We start from the raw sequence: 22,945 nt of genomic DNA, 5'->3' as shown, positions 1-22,945 counted from the left end.
CTAACCTGGTGTGAATCATGGCCCCACATGGATTTGTGCAACAAGAGATACTGCTTCCACCCAAACTTTGATGCCAGATGTATTTGCATTTGTGTCAAAAGTTTCAGCAAAGCTTGCTGCTGAGCATGCAATAAAAAAATACCTGTACAAAAGAAACCCAGCCCCTCCCTTTCAAGACACAGCACTACATGCCTAGAATTTCAAGTGCCCACAGTCTTCCTCCTACCTAAGCAACTCAGAGAGTGCCTTCCCACGTACAAGCATAGCCTCCTATTATTTACCCTAACTCTAGGACGAAAACAACGGGACTTTTGGCTGCTAACAGGTTTCTGGTTTCCTGGTTATTACTATGTTGACAGTTTTGCGATGCAGGAAGCTGGAATGCCATGCAACATTGTCAACTCCAATCAAGATACCACATGATAACATCACTTTGTAACTTTTGGCATGCCAGCTGTGCAACTTTATATATTGTTTTGGGTTCTTTCTCTCTTTAACCATCCAAGTCCATCTCCAAACGAATAACTGACAATGTCTCATTGTTTCCTCCTATTTTCTCAGCCCAGACCAACCTGACATCTACCAAACACTGCTGGAACAAAAAAAATGGTGAAACTGTGTAACACATGTAAAGACAAATATTTCAAGAGAGGTGTGAAATTATGTCATCATGATAATATTAGGCTTTTCATAATTAAACAGAAAAGCAGGCTTGAAAAGGCCAGATTCTGTCCAACATATAGAGTCTCCCTATTTATTTCAAGGGAGTGCCAGACCTCTCAAGGCCTACAGTGCATTTCCCACAATAACATTTGCCTTATGAGAAGGACAGCTGCATGACAAGCTCTTTGCCTTCTTTCTGATCAACACATTTAGCAAAAAGACACGAGAAGATGTTGGTCCAAGTCCAGAAAATTACTAAGTGCCCCTAGTAGGTGATGCTGAGTTCTCCAGTAGAAGCTGAGGGCACTCAAACATGGAACATTGGGACTCCTTCTTATGAGGCAATGTTCAAACAAAGTGTTTGAACAACTGTTTACAGAGAGTCTGGCAGCAGCAAGGGGACTACCATTGCTCAGAAGTGCCAGAGGGATGACAGAACCAGTAATCAATGCTGGGAAAGTCCCAGAGAAGTACAAATATAACTTTGCCTTCCCTTTGGTGTTTATCAGGTCAACTCAAGTGTTTCTGAGGATGTAATGCAGCTGTCATTCTGCAAAGATGGGGTGGGGTGGGGGGGGGGGGGGGGGGGGGGTGAGGCAAATGGGACATAAGAACTTGGCTCATTTCTCTTCCTTTCTGCACAGTCATATCTTTCCAAAGACTCCAGAAACTGCATACCTCAGTTTTGGCAGTGATGTAAGGATCTAAAAGTAAGTAATGTGCCAAAAGCAATCTCCTGATATTAACTATAATTGGTCTTAGATACGTTCTGAAGATTCAGCTGTGCCTTGGTAGCCAAAATAAAATGTCTTTATCCCAATCCCATTGCTACCAAAAGACACAGTTGAGGGCTGGCAGTGTGTACCTGGCATGCAAGGCATTTGTAAAAGTACAAGAAATCATCACTGCACGTATCCAGTGGTACAAAGAACATCTATCCTCATTGATGAATTGAATGACAAGTGTTTGCAGGTTTCAAAACTGTAGGACACTGTGAGACAAGATGAACACTATGGATTGAAAGAGCAAGATATTATCCATGCTATGGTATCTATGATATCTGAAAGTAAGGCTTCTCTCTATGTTGTTTATGCTGCATGTTCAGGAAGAAAAATATGAAGAATAAGCTGAAAAGTCACAAACTAAGTATGCCATAACTTCCACAATTGACATCGTGGGTTAAACGGGCAGTAGTGGGTTTTAAGCAAAAGGCTGTTAAGTGTGATGAGTGCCATACTTAGTGAAACTAGCACATCTGCTTCAATCTCCTTCTCCTGGGCTGACTAAGTATCTTTAAAGCATTAGGGTGATATATGATCTTAACAACCTGATTGCCTGTAAGCAAGAATTACCTTCCAGCCTCACCATTTCCATTTTTTCCTTCTTTTTCTGTTACATCGTTAAGGTGTGGAAAGCTAACAGATGATAAAATCCTAGGCTGGATCCTCAGAATCCATTTCCTCCCACAAAATAACCTGATGAAGGACTCTCCACTTCTTTTCCTACACTGCATTCTATGTTTCCATCCACACTGAAGCAATTGCACTCTACATTGTGGTAAACAAAGTGGCCTCTTTGTAGGGACCTATCAGAAATTTTTACAGCTACAGTATGTTCTTCAAATGAGTCTTCCAGAAATTATTGCATGAGATAAGCATTTTACATTTTCTCTGCCAATTTCCCCCTGTGGTTTTCTTCTTTGTACTTTGCACTACATTTCTGGTCTTACCCTTCCCATCAGCAACACAACTTTTTCTTCCAATACACCTTTTTCTTCCAATACATCCTTAAGCCTATGTTCCCGTTGAAAAACTTCTCTTTCAGTATTACCAATACTTTCGTCCCACTAGATCAACTAGTTTAGTTGCAAAAAAGAAGAAAAGTTTCTTCTGTGCCTTGCAGCTTTAGTGCTTGAAAGCCTATCTACTTCTGCCAACTATACGGATTGGTCTTAGAAAAGATATTACCTTTACCTATAAACATTGCCTTGCCTTGTCTATAAACACAGCCTTACCTTTATGCTCAGCCCATCGCAACCACATCAAACACTTTTATCAGAAATGTTGCTGCACAACTTGTATCTGCAGGAGCTAAAGACACAAAAAGTACGCCTTTGTGCAAAAGAGTTTTCAGTGCACTAAAAATATTAACAGAAGACATGGGGAAAAAACCCCAAACCAGCACGGGAGAGAAGGAATACTGAGTTAAACTTCCCCTTTAATCCTTCCTCATTTCCTTCTGGCAGCTTGTCTAAACACTCCCTCTTAAAGAGGCAGAAAGAGTTTGGTATGTCTGTGGGTCATGACATGGATGGCTAGGGCTTTCGGGTTGGGGGGAGTACTGTGCATCACCACCTGTGTGTAGAGATGACAGTTTCAATCACTTGCATGAGTAAGAGACAGAGTTTCCACACACACAACCTCACCTCCCTCATGAGTTACACATGTAAACACCTGCATGCACAAGCAGCCGATGATGCACAACAACTGCATGTGTGCAGGTGTGAGCACGCACACCTTCACACACGTGTGAGTGAAAGCTCAAAATCAACAAACTCAAAATTCAGGTTGTGCAAAATCTCTGCAGCTCCTGAACATGGGGATGTTCTTCCAGGTGTATCTGTTTATTTGGTCTTGCTTTCAACAGAGTGATAATGCAACACTGCCTTTTCTAACAAAAGATTATGCAAGGAACATATCTGTATGATCACATCATGTGAGGATGAGCTAAATAGGTAGAAGTGTTACCAAAAGGTTATCCAGCAGACTTCTAGCCCAGTATGCAGACTAATTTTCATTCAGTAGCAATGTTCTAAATTATAAGAAAAATTTGGTTTTGCCTACCCTCTTTTTGTTCAGGATTCCTCCCATTCACAGGAAATCAAAGAGTTAGCCAAAATGCTTGTTAATCTCTTCTTGACAAAGTATCTTGTACACTTAAGCCCTGCCTTTCAGCTATCTTTTTCTATGGGCACTGCTAAGCTTCCCCTCATCATTTTTTTTTCTATTTTGACCTTTTTTAAAAACACCTGGGGAAAAAATTATCTTACAAATACCCATGAAGGATCTCTAGATATCACATACATGCAGCTACTGCCAGCAGATCAAGGCAAAACAAACGTGAATATACGAATAATGCAGTTAATTGCAGGAAAGGGCTCATGTAGCAGCCAGATGCAAATAAAGCATTGCTTTTGCTTGTGCAGCTACACATATTTAGGAAGCCCAGTCGGGGATCTGGGTGACGACAGCACTCACATGCCACCCTCATCAGGCCTGCCAGATTTCTGGTATTTCATAAATCCTGTGAAATCTACTCTTCATTGGTTCTGCAATGGCATTCTGCTCAGTCTTCAGGGGGAGACCCTTTGCTCCGCTGACAGGGATTTGTCTGTGCTCCTTCTCCTCCATTAGAGGAGGCTGGACGATGATGCCATCTTGGAAGTGTATCCCAAATCACCATGACCATGGCACTCAGCAGTGAAAACCTTTAGTTTCATCACAAACTGGTTTCAGAAGAATGACAAGTGAGTTTCCAGAAAATACTGATCTCTAAATTACTTCTGCCACCTGCTATGCTTATTTTTCAATCAACTGGAGAGCATTAGCTGATATATATTTTACAATTTAAGTATCAAGCAGCTGAAATCTTCAATAAAATACTGGAGGATGAAACTATTTATTTATATGCACACATGTTTATACTCTCAAGTAACTATCACACAGTTCTGAGTATAAAAGTAAGGACAAGGATTGTCTTAGTCTGTATTTTGTGTAAAGTACACTGAGAACACTATTATAATTCATGATAACAAACAAAGCAGAATGTTTGCAAAATTAGAAGAAATATGGCTTCTTTAAAAAATGGGGCATATCAGAGGCTGATATAAGCAGAGCAGCAGCACTTGGTGTCAGTTTAATTATACTGGTTCAAAAAAAACCCTAAAAAACCTCCAAACCCCAAGACTCTGTTAATAGAAAAGTAATTATTTTGCTCAAATTTTCCTTTGCCTACTCCCCTTGTGATATACATAGGCAGCTAAAGCAGGGGATAACTGAATGAACACATTAGTGTATGTATTCTAGACAGTAACCACCAAGAGCAGACACCAGAACAGCCTGTCTTCATGACTCATTACACATATAAAAAGAAAAAATTTGATAGAAAGACACACTGGTTCTTTCAAATAACTGGAGCTCCAGAACAGCAACTTGTTTAGTTCATTTCAGATTTGATAGTCTGGCCCATAACTACTTCTAGTCTTCTGTAGTTACCACAATCAGATGCAGAAGAATAGGAAAATTAGAGTTAAGTATGATTTACACTGGAATAGTTTGGGCTAATAAATTCATCACCTCCCCAGCAAGCAAACAAACAAACAAACAAAAAACTGAATGTGGTTCAGCAGTGATGATACACAGGCTGATGCATCAACGACATACATCTGCTACAGCCAAGAAAACCCTAGGCACACATCAAAGGCCAAGCTTTAGCAACAACAAGGGCATTTTATAGCTGGGTTTGAGAATTACAGTCACCAACTGTTAGGAAAGATTTTTGGCGACATACAGTTTCTTAAAACAAGTTGGTGAACTTTCAAAACATAATAATAAGATCATATGACCACTTAAAAAATATCTGTCCTGCCTGCTGCATTGCCCTGGAACTCAGGATCATCACTGCTGTCAGCCAGCGTGGGTTCTGCAATCACTGAATAGCAGTAAATATGGCATTATCTTGTAAAAACCTGCTATTAATCTGTTTTTCCTCTCCATTCATTCTGGACTGTCTGATCTCCTCCCTCCAGATGCTTTTGGCTCCCTGATAACTTCCTTCCTTCCCTTCTCTTCTCTGTCATTTCAGACTCCTGCGATGTTCTTGTGTATTACAACATCTTGGCAGGCTCACTAATCTTTCTCTTACTTATCAGTCATTATCCATGGTTTCCATTGGAACTTCAAGGGCCTTTTAAAATAATGGAAATAACCTGACATGTACTTGTAAGCTCAAAGTAAATAAGCCCAAACAATGAGATCCAGTGGTAAATGATGTGCTAATGCTGGCTGACATCAGAGATAAGTTCAGCTATGTACAACACCATGGCTGAAAACTGCCATTTAGGATAACCTCTTCTGAACTAGAAGAAACCTGCAGGGGACTCCAGCCTAACCCTCTGCAGTGGAATAACCAGATTCCCAAGGTCTGCATATGCAGCCACCTGTGGGTTCCAAATTCTTATGTACTATTCACCCTACTGAAAGATTCACTCGCTGTCTGGTTCCAGATTTCAAAAGTCTCCTGAGACAGCTCTCAGGGACTTCTTCTAGCCCTTTCTGAAGCTTAAAGTTAAATGACCATGCTAATTCTCAGTCCTTTCTCACTCCGTGTTTGAGTTTGAGGTCTTTGATCCTGTCTTGGACACAAGGACAAGCAAACCCTCAATTTTGTTGCAAACCTCTCTGATCTCTTACTCATTGTATGTGAAAACATGTGTTGTAAAGTGCAAAGCTTCCATACAGTACCTTTTGCCGATAGCTGGGAATCTACTCGCTATCAAAATCTTAGCTTATCACCACTAGTGCAAGAGACTGTATTTTTTTCAAAAATTCTCAGTGTGAATTTTCAAGCTCTTCTTGTAACCACTTCTGCAGTAGAGCAATTCAGACTCTGCCTTCAGTGCTATGGATTTAAAAGGGCTTTACAGCCCCCCTGCTTATCAATGGAAGTCTTTCCATTACTTGCAAAGGTCTCTGAATCAGGCTTAAACAGAGGGTAGAATCTTTAGAGACTAGTATATGAGATGCAGAGCTCCTGCCAAAACACAAAGGTATGCAGTACTTGCCAAAGTTTTTTAAAAAAATCATAGCGCTCTGATCCATCTGCTCAGAACTTGCCAGACACGTTCTTCATGCAAACTTGCAAATAAAAAGAACATATTGCGCACATAACCCAACCCCTTTTATATCTGGATGGTCTACAGCTGCAGTAGGATTCTCTTAGTGTTGGCTGCTACTCGCTTGAAGGTAACTAAGGGTGAAGTGCGAGGGGGATAAAGAGATGAGCGGCTAAAGCAGGTCAAAAAGGGAGAGGAAGTCAAGTATGTCATGGAATTGCCATGACTGACTCATTGAATCGCCCTGTGGTGAGGGGATGAGCTCCGGGAAGAGAATGGATCCCGAGAAAGGATTTCCTCTCCATTTGTTCCCCAAGCAGGGCCTTCCTCCTGCCACTGAAAATACATCTGCAGTATAAGTTGGGGATACAGCCCTGAGGCCGTTCAGTCTGATTTATGCTTAAGCAGGCAGGAAGACTCTGCGTTGTATAAGCAATAAACAAGAACGGAGGGTCTGGGGTCCTTCTCCTGGAAGACTCCGAAATATTGAGTGCAATTTCCTGTCATTTAGGAGATTTTAAGATAGTTCCAAAGAAAGATTTTATATAAAATGAAGCAAAACAAAAAAATCCTGTAAACTTATCTAGCATTTAGCTTTAACTTGCCAGAGGCACATTATGTTTTATTAAAATATCAATAAAGAGGAGCCAAAGTCAACAAAAACAGAGTGGGTTCTCCTGTCTTCTAGCCAAATCCCCTAGATCCTGCAGAGTACTCCTGTGTTCATCTCCCCTTTACGCACCAGTCTCCCAAACCCTTCCTCTTCCTCAGTCCTGTCCTTGACAGCCGTATCTCATGTTCACATGGATTTTACTGCAACATTCTAGCATGCAAGTTTCTTTGCTATCTGACTATTTGGACTTACTGCTTCTTCTAAGATGCTGCCTTCTTCTGCAAGTCACTCCTCTTTCTTCCCTTCCTTTTGCCTGCATTGTTCTCCCTAAGTCACGATTCTCCTTGTGGTTTTCTCTTCCCATCACCTACAGGCTTCCACCCAAACTGCTCCCATCCTCCTCCATTTTCTTCCACCATCTGTCCTCCTTCACATAGGCTTCTCTCCAGCAATGCTTCACATTGCTTCCTACACCTCCCCAAACCAGCAATATTACAAGGCCACAATAGCACAAGGCCAGCAAGCCACCCTGATTTTCCTCAGCCCAGTAACTCCCATGCTGCAGGGCTTGGTTAAAACTTGCTCATGTCTCAGCGTAATGTGGGCTTGGCTACCCCACCAGACTGCAGCCCAAAGAGCAGGAACCCAAACCTAGCAGCTGGTTTCTGACCCATGTCCCGCATTCCTACTGTCCTTATAATGTACATGCACTGCAAATGGCAATTAATCTAGCAGCTCAGTGCCCCACTTTTCTACCTATGGCAGTGTTGAGCTGGCAGTATGTGACAGCTGGTGCCCGTAGCTAATGGGGATATTATACACTTCAAGTCATCTTCAATAACTGCCCTGTTCCTGGCAAGAGGTGGCTGCATCTGAGATAAGCTCTCAAATCGCAGTCCATATGACACAGCGAGAAATATTTCCCCTCACCCACACTCACAGATTAGTTGCCAAAGGTACTCTATACATGGTCTCCAGCGTACTGACTTTTTTTTTTGTAGGGGATACAGTATTCTGAACAACAACAAAAAAGGATTCTGGAAAAAGGAGAAAGCAGCAATTTGACTGAAATATTCTACAAATTAACTTCCTCTGGTCCTGAGCTGTTAGCTGAGGGGGCTGGAGAAGGAGGAGGAGGTTGGCAGAGCAGAAAGTTATTAGGACTACACTTTATACCGAGTTTGGTACTTCAAAGAGCACTGTACGTTTGCTATTGAACATAACCTTGTAACCTTTCAGATCGCAAGAGTCTGGTTTCAGGACAGCAATACATAAATTGTGAGATCCAAATATACTACTTTAGATGTGGGTCACAGCAACAGCAGTCAATTAAAATCAAATGCCCCAGGTGATATTTGTAATACAGACATCCTGCGCCAGCTCACAGCCACAAATCCTGCTTCCTGGTATTTTCTTCCGTGGCATTAGAGACGGCACTTTTTGGCAAGAAAAGAGAGCAAGGCCCCTCTGCTCCTGATTATATGGCGATCAGTCTGGAGTAGCTCTGTTGCAGTCAGTGTAAATTGCCTCAGATTTGCACCGTGGAGATTTGGCCCAAGTCTATAGTAGCTCGCTCTAAATGTATTCCCTAACTGAAAAACAAGACAAAACACTGTCTGAATTGGAAGTATTTGAACAACCGACTGTGGTTTAAATTTAAATCTGACTCATAATGGGGTAATATGTTCCACAGCATCTTCCTCCTCTTACCTCCAAGCAGGGAGAGAGGCCCTTAAAGAAACGGGGGTTACCACTGTCTGGAGGGCAGACGGTTCTTCCTAGACCCCGACCAAGCTCAACAGGAGCCCTCAGCATGGACTGGGCCCTCCCTGACACAGAAGGACCAAAGGTCTGCTCCTGCTTGCTTCAAATTCTTCATTGCAAACCTATGCACCCCCCGGGCTCTAACCTGGCACCATTCATTTGCTCCAAGCCTGTGCTCTGATACATCCTGTGATATGTCCCCCCCTGCCATCCGCAGCCTCACGGGCACCTCCACCCCCAGCAGCCTTGGATAATGATGACGATAAAAAACAGCACTTTGGCTGCATTTTTCGTGATGCTTTATGATGTGTTAACAAAACAAGGCACCGCTTCCATAGGAAGTAATTATTACTTGTTATTGTTTGACCGTCTGTACATAATAAAAATACCTTAAAAACAATACCACAACGCTCTCTGAAGGACAGCTTTTCACCCTGTGAGGGTTTCCACTCATCCAGCTTTGCGGTGGTGCCTATTTATTTTTTGGAATGCTTATTCATAAAAGACAAGCTTTTTTTTGAAGGGTGCAGGGACTTTATTCAGAAATACAGAAGCACCTTAATAAAAGAAAGATGTGATGAAGTCTTCAAAGCAGGCAAGAAAACTGATGAACAAAGACATTCCCATAACAACTGAGCATTATCTGATCAAATTCCAATAAAGCCTGCATTTGGCATAAATCTTTAAAAACATAGCAAGGGCCACTGGAGGATGCTAAAACTTGTTTGTTTAATATTATTCCTCCTCTCTCCCCCAAAAGTACTTTATCCTCTTAGTATTTTCTGAAGTCTTGGTGCACATTGAGAAGCGCATCGAGCACATGTGGCGCAGTGGAAGGACGGGAGGAGAAGCACGGGAGAGCGCTCCCTGTGTCTGAGGTCGTGTTGCTTCCTTCCTTCCTTCCTTCCCTCCAGCTTCCCACTCTCCAACGTGCTGATGATCAGCAGCACCACCAGCAGATTAACCCTCACTTTTGGGCAGAGGAAACAACAGAAAAGATAGCGCCTTTAAAGAATTTAATTCTCTGTGGCTTCACTTAATCAGAGCCAAGAAGAGACAGAAGCTTTTATACCAGCCTTATAACAGAAACTTAATTCCTCTTACTACTTCTAGTAACTACTTCTATGAGTTTTTATTATTTTCCATCCGAAGATCACTTAATATGTGCACTGTGCTTCTCATCTGCACAGGAACACACAGATGTGGCTGATTAATCCTTAAATACCTAGAGAAGTATTCTGGGGGAAAACAGACATTAAAGAAACTGTTTCTGCTCTGAGGGATTACCACTTGCCCACTGGCTTTGCAGACGCATCCAGAGCACCTCCATGAGAATTAATCTCCAGGACCTACTGTCCGAAAAAACCTGGGGGGCAGCAGGCCTGCAAACAGATCCACAACCACTCGCTCCCAGCATAAATACAATAGGGTGCTCTCTGCTCCAACCATGCCTCTGAAGCAGGAACGGGGTCCTGCTGCTGCTGCACTGGGGGCTGGGAGCAAGGGGCTACAGCCCTGACTCGCCACGCCAAGCAGCCCCAGACTGCCTTCCTGGAGTCAGTGCAAACAAGGGCTGCAGGAAAACACTAAGTCCTTTTCTGATGTGGTTTGGAAAAGGGAGCCAAGTATAGCCCGAGGAAAGCTTAGCTGAAAAGGTGCAGTCTTGCATTTCTCTTTTCATTTTAAGGGGTAGATCTGTAAGGTCAGAGGACCACACAAAGAAAGAATCAGGAGGCGAAACAAAATATTTATATTCTGCTTGCTTATTTTTTTCCATTTACCCCGCACATCTGTCTCTAGCTGTTCCTAATATAGTCCCTCAGAGTAACATTGTCCCTTCTGCACCAGTGGTATATATACTACTACTGCACTGCCACCGGACTAGTCAGAGAGCTCTTGGAGTGCAGTTAGGAGACTTCCATGTGTTCAGGGACAGTTACTTTCCCAGCGAACCACGACAAGAGAGCTCTCACTCTCCAGAAGACTTCTGCCCCTCTCTTCCTGCTTGACCAAAAAAGACAAGGGGACACAGGAACAACCATTACCTGAAACTGCAGGTATGACAGGAATTTCAAAAACCCTCATCAAGAAGATCTCCTCAGCAAAGCAAAACACTAGGCAACCTGAAACTTGGCAGGAGGAAAAAAAACCCAAAACCTAATAATTAAATGTTCCTTATGCAAGATGAAAAACCACATTGTTCCTTCTGGGCACAACAGCCCTGGCAAGTCTAGCACATATCTCACAAGACAGGAAGTAGTGCTTATGCACGGAGGAGGAGTGTGGCTGTACATGCCAACTCCACCAGCAATCTCCTCTGCAAGGCTTGCTCTCCATGCATGGCTTTTCATGCTGGAAGCAAAGATACCCGAAGAAGTCTTCAGCCTACAGAATGTTTTTGCCTCTCCCACTTCCACTGAAATGAGCATCTTCCTCATTCTCCCCTTTTACCTCCCATGTTTGTACCTTCATCCATGCTAGACAACCCTATCTGCACTATCCATCTATCGTTACACAGCCCTGGAGCTCCTCTAGCATCACTGTGGCACCAATGCCTCCTACCCATCCTTCCTCACCTTCAGCTCCTTAAGATTTTCTTCTTTCTAATCTCTAATATCTATATACCAAGTTTTAGGATGCTTTCTATAGCACAATAAATCATACAATACATCATAGAATCATAGAATATCTGAAGTTGGAAGGGACCCACAAGGATCATGTTTCTCTCCTCTTCAATTTTTACCTGCTTTTGCTTTTCCTGTTAAACACTGCATGCTAACCTCACGTTGTGATGGAGATTAGATGCAGTGGTATTTAGGGAGTCTCATGCTCCTGCAGTAGATCTGCTGCCAAGGAACTCAGGCAGTTCAGACTGGCCATCACAGAGCTAAAATAATACCTCTACACAAGGTTTTGGGGAGAGCTGCATACAAGATTGCAAGAAATAAGTATGACCAAAGCAGGGGAAAAACAACCAACAGAAAAGGCTATAGGAGCTTGTAAGAAGTAAAGCAGAGAGAGGAACTAGCAGGCAGCTTTTATCATTTTAATAGGTGCTCTGCAAGCAAAACGCACCAGAGACATCTTGCCTCTCTACAGGCCAAGCAGCAAAGTAACATGCCTAAAATACACCTGGCACACACACTCAGAGCTCTCTGCCTTTGGCTTGCTTGTTACTTGGTGGAGGAAAGACCTAATCCTACAATAACCTGCACTCATTATTCACCTAACACTTCACTCAATATGCCCCACCCAGCCTAAAAAAGAAACTGCCTTACTCACCAGCTATATATTTATCTAAAGGACCCGGGTACCTGCCCTGGACACAGGTGCCAGTCATTTCTATGGGCACAGGCTTGCTGAAGTCAGGCTCTCTCAAATAAGCTCCAGCTGTTTCTCATCACAAGGCAAAATCCCAGCCAAGCAAAGGCACTTTTTTCTCTACCTCCGCTGAACCCTTTGTGTCCCATGTTCCTTAAACACAGAAAGGCAATGAACTGAGCTCAGGCAACCACAGCTGTACTCCTTTCAGGTGGCTGACTAACAGCTCTCAAAAGTAGAACAACAGAAAGCCCAGAGATGCCATCAACTCCTTTTAGGATGTCTGAACAGTGAGGTCAAGCCAGAACATACAATTGTTTCAACAGGCTGGTGCGGCAGTGTCACAGGGACTTGTGTAATTCTCTGCGATGGCTGTTACATATAGACGACACCAGCAACTCTCATTAAAGATTCCTAGCCTTCAACAAATGACACGCTATTTAGGCAACTTTTCTGCCAGCCTGTCCTTTGGAGGGAAGGCAGCCAGACCGCAGTCATGAAGCCAAGCACCCAGTGACCACCTGTGGACCTGAACTGCATTCAACTGGGAATCACGCTTTTCCTACATTTAAGCAATGTCTGAACAGTCCAGTGCACAGAAAAGGGTGTTTTTTCTAGAAAAAGTTTGCTAGAAAAAGTTTGCACATTTCAGCTTCGTATGATTTTGAATGAAGTCCTTTGTAGGAAAGGCACAGGAAATATGAGGCTACTTTGGAAAGATGGGACTCAACCGCTTCTCCCTGTGGTTTCTTCCACCTGCTAGATGGGTACAAGGCGGGTTTGCTGCAGAAAGACGGGGAGCTGACGCGTGCAAAGTGCCACCGTACCTGGTACAGCTCTATCCGCTGCTCTGAGACCCGCGCCTTCGAGTTCTGCAGGCGGAAGACCCTAAACTCGGCCTTCACCAAGTTGGAGGCATTTTTCTCCATCGCTGAGACGTCAAATCTGACGATTCGGAAGTAGAGGCTGTAATAGCTCGGTGGGATGGCATCTGCAAGAAGGCAGCGTGATTTTATTTTTTTGTAATGATAGTATACATTGTTCCCTCAAACAGTGTAATACAAGACAGCCTCAGTAAGGGGAAATTCTGTAGCATGATTCAGTTTCCAATGGTGAATTTAATATTATTAACAATTTAATAAAAAAAACCCAAACCAACCCCACATGTGTTTGATTATAGGAATACCATATTAACAGAGATTAACAACTATTTCCAACTCTATTTCAGGTCATGCATTTAAACCTCCCCTCTTTCAACATACTGGTGGAAAATCCCAGATGCTTATAAACTGGGAAAAAAACACAGCAGTTGGTATCTGGAAAATGCCTTCACACTTGCACAGAGTTCACAGGGATCTGCTAAGACAACAAGTAACAGCAACTCATCTGATTCTGTATGTTCTCTGAAGCCCTTTCCCCCCCAGAATATGGAGCATAAATTAGCCAGCTTCAGTTTGTTTCACATTTAGTTATTAAAGAGTTTTATTGGAACAAAATATTCATTCTGATTATAGTGACAAGGGCAGGAAGAGAAGAGGAAGGAGAAAGGGAGGGAAAAGGCAAGCAGATAGTAGACATTATAAGCAGAATTACATGAATTTTGACCACTTGGAAGCAGTAAAAGCCATAAATGCAACCCCCTCCTCACTATGTATCAGGGAGAAAGCAGAAAAAAAACAGAAAAATGGACTCAAATCTTCAGTAACAGTGTTAAACATACCAGTTTAGGTTTCAAAACAGTCTCTTCCTCCTTCTCAGCTGTCAGTCCTGACTGAGCCTGAGCAGCAAGGCACTTCTGCACAACCTGGGTCACCCTACAGGGTTCAGCGATCATCTGAGGCCTTCCCACCCCGTCCCGGCCAGCAGCACCAGGAGAAACCGGCACCGGCATCCCGACCACCCTCCCTGTGTTCCCGGTGTCCCGACCACCCTCCCTGCGTGCCCGGCACCCTCCTCGCCCTGCTGCCTGCTGGGGCTCTCCTCACACTGCAGAGCCAAACTCGGAGAGGAGTCGAAATGACTCAAAGGCGGTAAAAAACTCCGTTCAAACCCAGGGAAAGGTTTCCTCTTCTCTTACAGTGTGAAAACTGAAGTGGAGAGAGGAAAAAAAGGAAAGAAGAAGATTGTATTTAGGGGGCAAGGGGGGGGATTTTCAGCTGAGGAAGCAAAGCTCACAGGCCTCCCTGGGGCCACGCCAGCAGGAAGACTTCAGGTAATAATTGCAAAATGCAAAGTTTTCCCTCTAGTCACGTAGCTCAGGATTTGTCATGCAGTGGCAGGAGATGACAGCCTCACCATTAGGGAGGTGAGCAGTTCAGCGCCTGTGAAAGACCCAGCAGGCCTTGCCCAAAATCCCAGCGAGGCCTCCTGCTCCGCAGCCTCCCCTGGCTATCCAGGCCATTAATCCAGGCATCTATCAACTGAATAAAGTACCTTCTTCTGGAAGATACCTAATTCTTAATAGATATAATACACACAAGTTGTCACTTCTGTGTAAAGAGATGGGAGAAGCCAAGTCCAGTAGGTTTACCATTATTTCTAACTACTAATGATTAAAGATAGTTGGAATAAATCCTTAATGTTTATTCTCATCAGTAAGACATATTAATAACTTAAAGACCTTCTTCCAATTACTTAGTGTTTCTAGACTGGCTGCTACTACCAGAACTTCTGAGCAACGTAGCAGCTCCCGGCTACACAAGGCAACACCACTCGCAGTTACACATTTAATAACCGATTTGTTGTAGCTCTTTGAATAATTCTAAATTCAAACTGACTACAGAATAAACACCAAGTACAAGTCAGCCACAGGAGGAATAAACCAAATTTGTCTTCACAAAATTCACAAACACACATCCTCTACATAATTCAGCCAAAATCTCTTTTTTAAAGATCAGAGGTAAAAACTCCTAAAAACAATCCTATCTATGAGAATATCTTTGACAATAAAGAAATAATCTTGACCTCAACTGTAAATGTGTTGCAAGTGAGAGATGACTCTCATGTTCTCAAAATACTTAAAAAAAATCCTCTGAAAGAATACTTCCTAAAGCAGACTCTCAATATGGCAAGTGGGTAAGAGGTAAAATACAAACAGGAAGCCCCAGGCTTCCTTATGATCCCATTTAATTAAAGAAACAAAAAAAAGGTTCTCAAATTTTCACATCTGCCATGCTCAAAAATAAACCCCAAAGCATCACGATCAGTATTCTTGCCTACCAGGCACATTGACAGAAAACTGCTACAATCTTATAGTGAGAACTCAAAGAAAAACAGATGTAAATTACCCCCGCACCAGAACTGCTCCTCTCTCCCATGAGCAACACATTAGTGCTGGTCGTCCTCAAAATACCAAATGAGGGTCTTCTGAGAAAAGCTTAACTTTATGTAACAATGATCTTAATTTTGATATGTTTTGCAAATTCTTATAAAAGCTACTCAGTTCAGAGATTATATCCTCATTTAAGAGAGACATAATATCTTCAACTTGTTTTTCTGTTACAGGGAACTCCGAGACTACTACTGTTCTTCAGCCAAACCTAATCCTACTAGGAATATAATTTGGCATAATAGTATGTATATGTAAGATTGATGCTTCCAGGACGAGTTGTAAGTTGTCCTTCCCTGTCATTTATCTGAGGCATCAACCTACCATTTCATTCCCTGTGGACAAGCCAAACTAACAGCCAACCGCTCACCCTGGCACAGACAAACCCTGTCCATCTTGACTTTATTTCAGATTGAAAAGTCCTATTTAACTGTCAGTTTGATTTATATTTAGCTTCTAACTTATTTCTAGAACTTTCTTATGCTATATTTGTAGTCTTTCTTTTCCGTTTCTATATTTTTGATACTGTATATTACAAATCTGTGACTATGTATCTGAACGGATTTTCCTGAACCATTTGTGCATTTACATTTTTTCTCTCTTTCATACAGAAGGAAGATAGAGAAGGAATACTCTTTCAGCGTGCATGTTTTTGTGTTTGCATATGTGCATTTTTATAGACAGCGAACAAGTATTTACCTTCTACTGGAAGGCAGACGTGGGACACCCACCATGAATAAGAATGAATTCTTGCCTTACAGAAGTTTCGTCTCTCTTATAAGATAGCTTTATACCTTGAAAAAGCCCACATAAGAAATTTGATTTCTTTATTCTATCATTCACGACAGTATCCATAGGAAGTCAATTCAGGAAAAGGCGTTACTAATGGACAGCTGAAAAAAAATAGGGTTTTTTACTAGCTGGAACCCTTCTTCTGAAAAATAATGGCTGACTGCAGAATTGGGGTTTACGTGAAAACTAATCAAGACTGAGAATTGAGACTTGCAACTCTCTTTAAGGGAATGGAAAGAATTCTATGGAGTCTGCAAGGTTTTGGATTAGCCTTTAAGTGATCTCAGATGCTGCAATTTATCTCTCTTTGTGACTCCACCTTAACCTGACAGTTGTATCAATTCGGACTCAGTTGGATACCTCTGGACTCCCCTCTGGTTTTGGCCCAATGACTCCAGTAGACGCCAGAATGACTCTGACCAAGTTAGTCTGCAAACACAGTTACCCTGCTGCAGACTACACTCCTTAAGTATTCTTTGAACCATTATCATTAATGAGTGGAATTAAATCAGTATGTTTCCTGTAGCTAGGAAAACACAGATTTCTTTTGTTCTGGAGAGAGGTAATAGTAAATGCAATGAAAGATTCCATTTTTATCATCTTTAAATTATTAATTCAACCCTCAAAAAACTGAAGACTTCCAGCTGTAATAACCATAATCACAATCATCACAGTACAGTTGAGACAAGAGTTATAAACCACAGTTGGAGAAGGTGAAGGCAGCATCCCTCCCTCCTCCCTCTAGCCTGCTGAACACCGAGCATCACAAGTTTAGGGTTTTTATTCTTGTTTTGTTTTTTTTTCTTGAACAAGCTGAAACTTCATCAGCTGCTTTACACCGGACAGTCCAAACTGCCAGGTTAAAACGTATTCTGGTATGTGGGTGTTTAAGTGCATAAGGACACTGTGGTTTCTGTGCTTCTTACTGACTTTGTTCACTTTCCAGCATCCTCTAAGCTCCTGTGCCAGCAACTAGGACAGAAAGCAGCCCTGCTCTGACAAAGCAGAAAAGCACTGATGGGATGGCTGCAGACCTATCCCAAAATACTCAACAGGATGCAGTATTGCTCCAGGTTGGAGCATCGTCGACAGGAGAGACTGAACACATCCCCTGACCGACCATCCAAAACAGCACGTAGACCCCCAGGCATTGCTCCTGGGAGGAGAGCGAGATGGAGTCAAGTTCCCTTAAACCAAAAGTGGGAATGGAAGGAGTTTGTTTCATGCTGGACATACTCCCCACATCAGGAATCTCCTGCAGAAAAGGATGACACTTTTGCCTTCCACAGTTGTGTTTGATGAACTAAGCCCTGCATTTCCACAGCTTTCTTCGCAAGTACTGTGTGTACTGACATTTCAGGAGAAACAAAACACTCTGACACAGCTCTTCTGAGAGCTGGGCTTTTGTTCTGGCGAGGAAAAAGACCTAAATTCAAACATATCCAAACGAGGCTTTTTTTCCCCCTCTGAATTTTCATTTCTGTTATTGAAACAAAAAAATCAATTATATGCACAGCCCAAGTTAGGAAATGTAAACAACTTTTCTCTTCTCGTTGGAAGAGGCCAGACAGGCCGACTTCACACATACACCCACACTGGAAAGGCTGAGAGCTTCAATCTAATCCTTCCATCAAGGGCTTATAATAAATGCTCCAAAGATTTATTTTTATTCCCTTTTGTGTTTATTAAACTTTGGAGGGTTTCTTTTCCTTTTTCTTTTCTTTCTGGTGCTTTGCCCATTCTTTATTACGGCAGCTACAAAACATGGAGTGCCCTTTTCTTCTCGCCCTCTTTTTTTTTTTTTTCCCCTCCTCCTCTTTCTAACTGCAGTACATGAATGACCATGTAGTAGGCTTTGAAGCAGCACATGCAAATATTTATAAGAGTAGCTTGATTGTTATTAAATGCAGTTGTTATGCTTTCCACGCTCTGGCAAGCTTCCCTAACCCCTCTAACTATTAGGACCATTTAGGCTGTTTAGATTTCAGCTCACTGATAGCAAATCCTACATTTTTTTTGTAACGAGCAGCATAATGTGACATCGTTTCTCCCCCGTGTGAATTTTACTCTCTGCTCAGCATCCGAGTTCCTGCCACGAGCCGGGTCAGGCTGCCTTAAAGGACATCCAGACGTGGTAAGTGAAGCAACATGCACAAGACTGCTGGAAGGATGGGCAGCTCGTCAGCTGTAATGGCACATCTTTCCAGCAGGATCCCATCCTTCCTCTCAGGCACACTTGGGTCACAAATCTTCTCCTCTTTTCCAGGGGAAAGTCTCTCCAAGAAATCAGAAACTTGTTTAATGCATCTGGGCTCCCAAAGCCCACGGATAATTACTCTGCTCACCCCTCCTGACCCTGACGTGACTGCAGAATCCTGCTGGAAACTGCCTCTCTGCAATGAAAGGCGGTATGTAAATACAGTGAACCAAATTAGAGGCCTACAGGTTATATTTGGACACTGGGATTGGCCCTCAGAGGTAGATCAGTTGTACATCAGCTTTCCATTAGCTCTGAAACTCTATCCTGCTATGACATTAAGTTATGAGTACATCCATTAGCTAATCAGTGCTCTTGGACAGAAATACTTGTGCTGCTCTCCACTCAGACATTGCTTCCAGCCTCTTGCAGCAAGGGTTCAAAGTTAGAGTACAAAAGCAGTGTAAGAACCTCACTCCAGTATTCATTTTTACCTACAAAGCTGCCAATGAATTATTACCTTTATCTGTCATCAACCATCAGCTGTTGAGGGGGGCCACTGCACTGAAAGTCAGAAAAAAACCTGCTGGGAACACAGTGGATCAGGCTTTCAGCTAAGACCCAACGGCTCTGGAGCAGCTCTTCTCACAGAACAGGGTATGCGTGCACCTACAGTGCAATGTTAAGACACAAGGCCTGTTATTGCACCTTTTTTGGTGAAGAACCCATGCCAGAACCTGGCCACTAGGAATCTTCAGCTTATAGATAATTTATCCATGGCAAAGTGATGTGGATGGTTCACAATTCCACATTCCCCAATAACTTCAGTCTTGGTATTTACTGCACGCAGGTATGCCAACACTTAACAAGAGAAACAGAGAGGCATATATAAAGGAAGACAGAGCTTTCTTCATGAAAGACAGACAGAGAGGAGGTTGGTGATCCAATTGCTGGATGACCCTTCTGAGCATCAGAACAACCAAAGACTGAAATCTGAAACCACTTCCCTCTTTTACCACTAATGCTGACCCCTGGACCTGTCCCTGCAGTCACACGGGGAAGCCTCAGTCAGAGCCCTGAGGTGATTCTCCTGGAGAAAACCCAAAGAAACAAAACCTCACTCCTACAGGGACTTTCTTTCACCAGTTACACAAACAGAAGCCAATTCTGAAGATGTTTTCTTATTTCAGTAACTTCTTATATTAGTTAACTTTTCCTTTCTTTGGAATGATGACACACAGAGCTCCTCATATGCAGCAGGGAATCCATATGTGTAATTATTATGCCATAACCTGGCTATGAAGACTCAATAAATGTCACTAGCAGACTCTAGAGTGCTCAGATCAAAGACACTTAGCAGTGCTCACATAGCACAAATGCATGGGTTATTTTTTCTACCTACACTATCTCTCTAAAGCTCCACATGACCTAAAAATATACACCAGTGAAGGTCTAGGTTTGGAAAAGAATAATTACATAATTACCAGATTTTGTGACATATTTTCCACTGTTGAACCATTTGCTAATCCTCTTTTAAAACACACTAAGGTCTATGACAATATATGAAAAGCAAACAACCCCAGGATGTCCGCCAGATTGAAGAGATAGGTACAGTGAGGCAAATATGGAATTTTCTGAAGATATGTTTACGAAATTATGCATTCCTTACTTAAAACCTGACGAGGGCCTTTGGTTCTGCGGCTGCTTCCTCATTGCTTCACCAGGCCTGAATCAAAAGATGACTAGCCAAAGCTATGACCTCAATAGCACGGTGATATGGTAGTCTTGTTTCCAGTTACCCAAATAATTAATTCCTTCAAGGTACTCCTATTGCTCTGGAGTTTGATGGACTTTGACACTCTTAAATAATTGTCTTTTGTACTTTGATTTCTGTAATGGTGAAAAACATCCTGCAGTCATCTTTGCGTCAAAATGCAGCTGGCATAGTAAGGACACTGAGACAGTGTAATTAGCCACTGGAGAATCATAGAGTTAAGTGAAACTTTAGGGTAAGTTCTCACAAAGACAAGTAGTAAAATAAAACTCAAATCATTGGTGTTGTCGTAGTAAAGTTGCTGCATGGGATTCTTGGTACAAAACAAGTTAAGTCTTGGCTTTGTGGGACATTTTAGAGATGCAAAGAGAAGGGCATCTCATTACATACTCCCTAATTTGTGTCACTTCATCTCCACTAGCACATTGGAGCTGGATAGGAGTCCTACATTGGGCATCAAACCCTGCCAAGAAAAGCTACCACTGCTGTTTTAAGGCTGTAACAATACAACCCATTTTAAACTTTCCTTTTTGTTGTTGTTGTTGTAATTGATCTCCCTGGGCTGGGCCAAATCATGTTGCCAGTTCAACCTCAAATGTATTTACATGCTGCAGCTGAAACTGACTTTGGATGTTCCTTAATTTGGCCTGGAGACCATTGTAAGAAGGGCTGTAGTTTACCTGTACCACTGAACTGTCTGATTTAAGTGAATCTTATCAGCCAGAAAGACCTCATTTAAATCCTTTTTTCCACTGGACTTTCTCTCTCGGCCACCCTTTCACAATTATTCTCATGAAGCTACCAGTCTTTGTAGGCTCAGTCCGAAACACTGTTTAGCCTGAAAAAAATCCATACTACTCACACCAGCTAGAAGGAAGGAAGATAAAATACCTGTTTTGAACAATCAGCTATGGCTTCTTCTTTCCTCCCTCTCCTGCAGGTACCGTATAAAGGAGAAGTGCTGGGCCAACATCACATACGTTTGTTCACCTCCTATGAGGTGCAACACCAACAACCAAGAAGTCTGGGCTATGACAGATCCCCCAAATGAACCCTTCTTGGAAAAAAAAGGTTTGCAGCTATTCCATCACCCAAAAGGCAAAGGAGAGTAAAATTTAACACCAAAGAGAAAAATTGCAGGAGCATTTTGCTTTATCCGAGATGATCAAAAGCCTCAAAGTCCATGTGATCATTCTCCTGTGGACAACAGAGAGGCAGAGGCATTACTGCCTCACACATTGCTGCTGCAACGGGACGGAGATTTAATGTGGGCACAGGCTCCCACAGGAAGACCCAGCTTCCCTTCCCAGACCATGCTGTGAATGCTAATGTACAGCAAGCAGAAAGGGTTTAACCTCTTTTGTGCTTTAAGCCAGGCTCTAAAGACTAGACCAGATTTTCAAGTATTTAGCACCCAGTATTTTGAGGCTTTTATTGTTGTTGGTGGTTTTTAAATTTTTTCAAATGTCCCTAGAATGAAGTCTTCCAACTGGATGTTTCTGGCTTGATTTTCAAAGAGCCTAACTGTTCTTGTGATCTTTTGAACATCAGTTTGGGGTTTTGGCACTGAAATGGAGCTGGATCTCTCTTGGCCAGCTAGCCCCAGCTGTGGGTGCTGACACTTACAGAAAACCTTCACCTTAAATCTTGCCTCCTCACCTTGCCTAAAACCTAAAGCAAAAATTCTCTGTCAGTCTCTGCGAGCTGGAATGTAGCCACATATGTAGAAAATATCAATGATTAAAAAAATTCAAAAACATATCTGCAGGATTAGAGGCCAAGTCACTTAGCTACAGAGAAAACCCCAAAATCTACCAAAAAAGCAGGAAAGTCAGAAAAATCCCCTATGCATCTTTCCTCTCCTGCTCTTTCTTTTGATATTGCATATCACCTCCAGCCTTCACCTAACTGGTCCATACAGTACTGGTCCACTGGTCAGTGCTGGGTGTCAGTGTCATCAGCTCCTATGTTTTCCTTGACTGGACGATTAAAGAACAAATACCCCACAAAACTGCCGTCCTGCGAGAGCAGAGGCAGCAAGAACCAACCAGTGTGTGATGAAAAACCAATGCTCATAGAATAACCTTCTTTAGGGACAGGCTGTAAGCACTGTGGTGTATTGCCTGAGCAATGCTAGTGTAACCTTCTCTACACCTTCCCTGTCCCCCATCACTACTCACTCGCAAAGATTAGAAAATCTGAATGTGTTTCAGGAACGGGAGAAAAATACTTAAGAAAAACATACATACTCCTTCCAGACAAGCTACACAATTTAGTTTGGAAGAAATCAGTTGCCTCTGCAGGCTGTCCTGAACAAAAAGACAACACTTGTGGAACATATAGGACGACACCTGAAAGTAAGAAGTACAGACCGTGTGCATGAGTTTACATCTTCAAGTGTATGATAAGGTAAATCAGCACAGAGATTGCAAAAACTTGTGTTATTACCACTTCACAGCCACAGGGCAGTGCTGAGGCAATTACAAGCCACAATCCTGGTCCTTTACAAACTCTCCTGTCCTGAGAGTGTGTTCTGTTGAATAAGACTGAATTCCTCTAAGAAAGTACACTTTTCTTTTGCAACTCTGAAGAAAGCGAGG

At 42.5% G+C, this 22,945-nt stretch overlaps 1 protein-coding gene across 1 annotated transcript in view; it reads right to left on the bottom strand.

Annotated features, from left to right (window-relative positions):
* TGFB2 (transforming growth factor beta 2) overlaps positions 1–22,945 on the bottom strand; it is a 65,955-nt gene that overhangs the window by 9,621 nt on the left and 33,389 nt on the right. Inside the window, exon 2 of the mRNA XM_049833801.1 lies at positions 13,082–13,245. Within this exon, the coding sequence (XP_049689758.1) occupies positions 13,082–13,245 (164 nt within the window). The remainder of the gene's footprint in view (positions 1–13,081; positions 13,246–22,945) is intronic.

Source organism: Accipiter gentilis, chromosome 30 (assembly GCF_929443795.1).
Source record: "Accipiter gentilis chromosome 30, bAccGen1.1, whole genome shotgun sequence".
Lineage (NCBI taxonomy): Eukaryota > Metazoa > Chordata > Aves > Accipitriformes > Accipitridae > Astur > Astur gentilis.
This window is presented reverse-complemented; position numbering and strand designations above follow the sequence as displayed.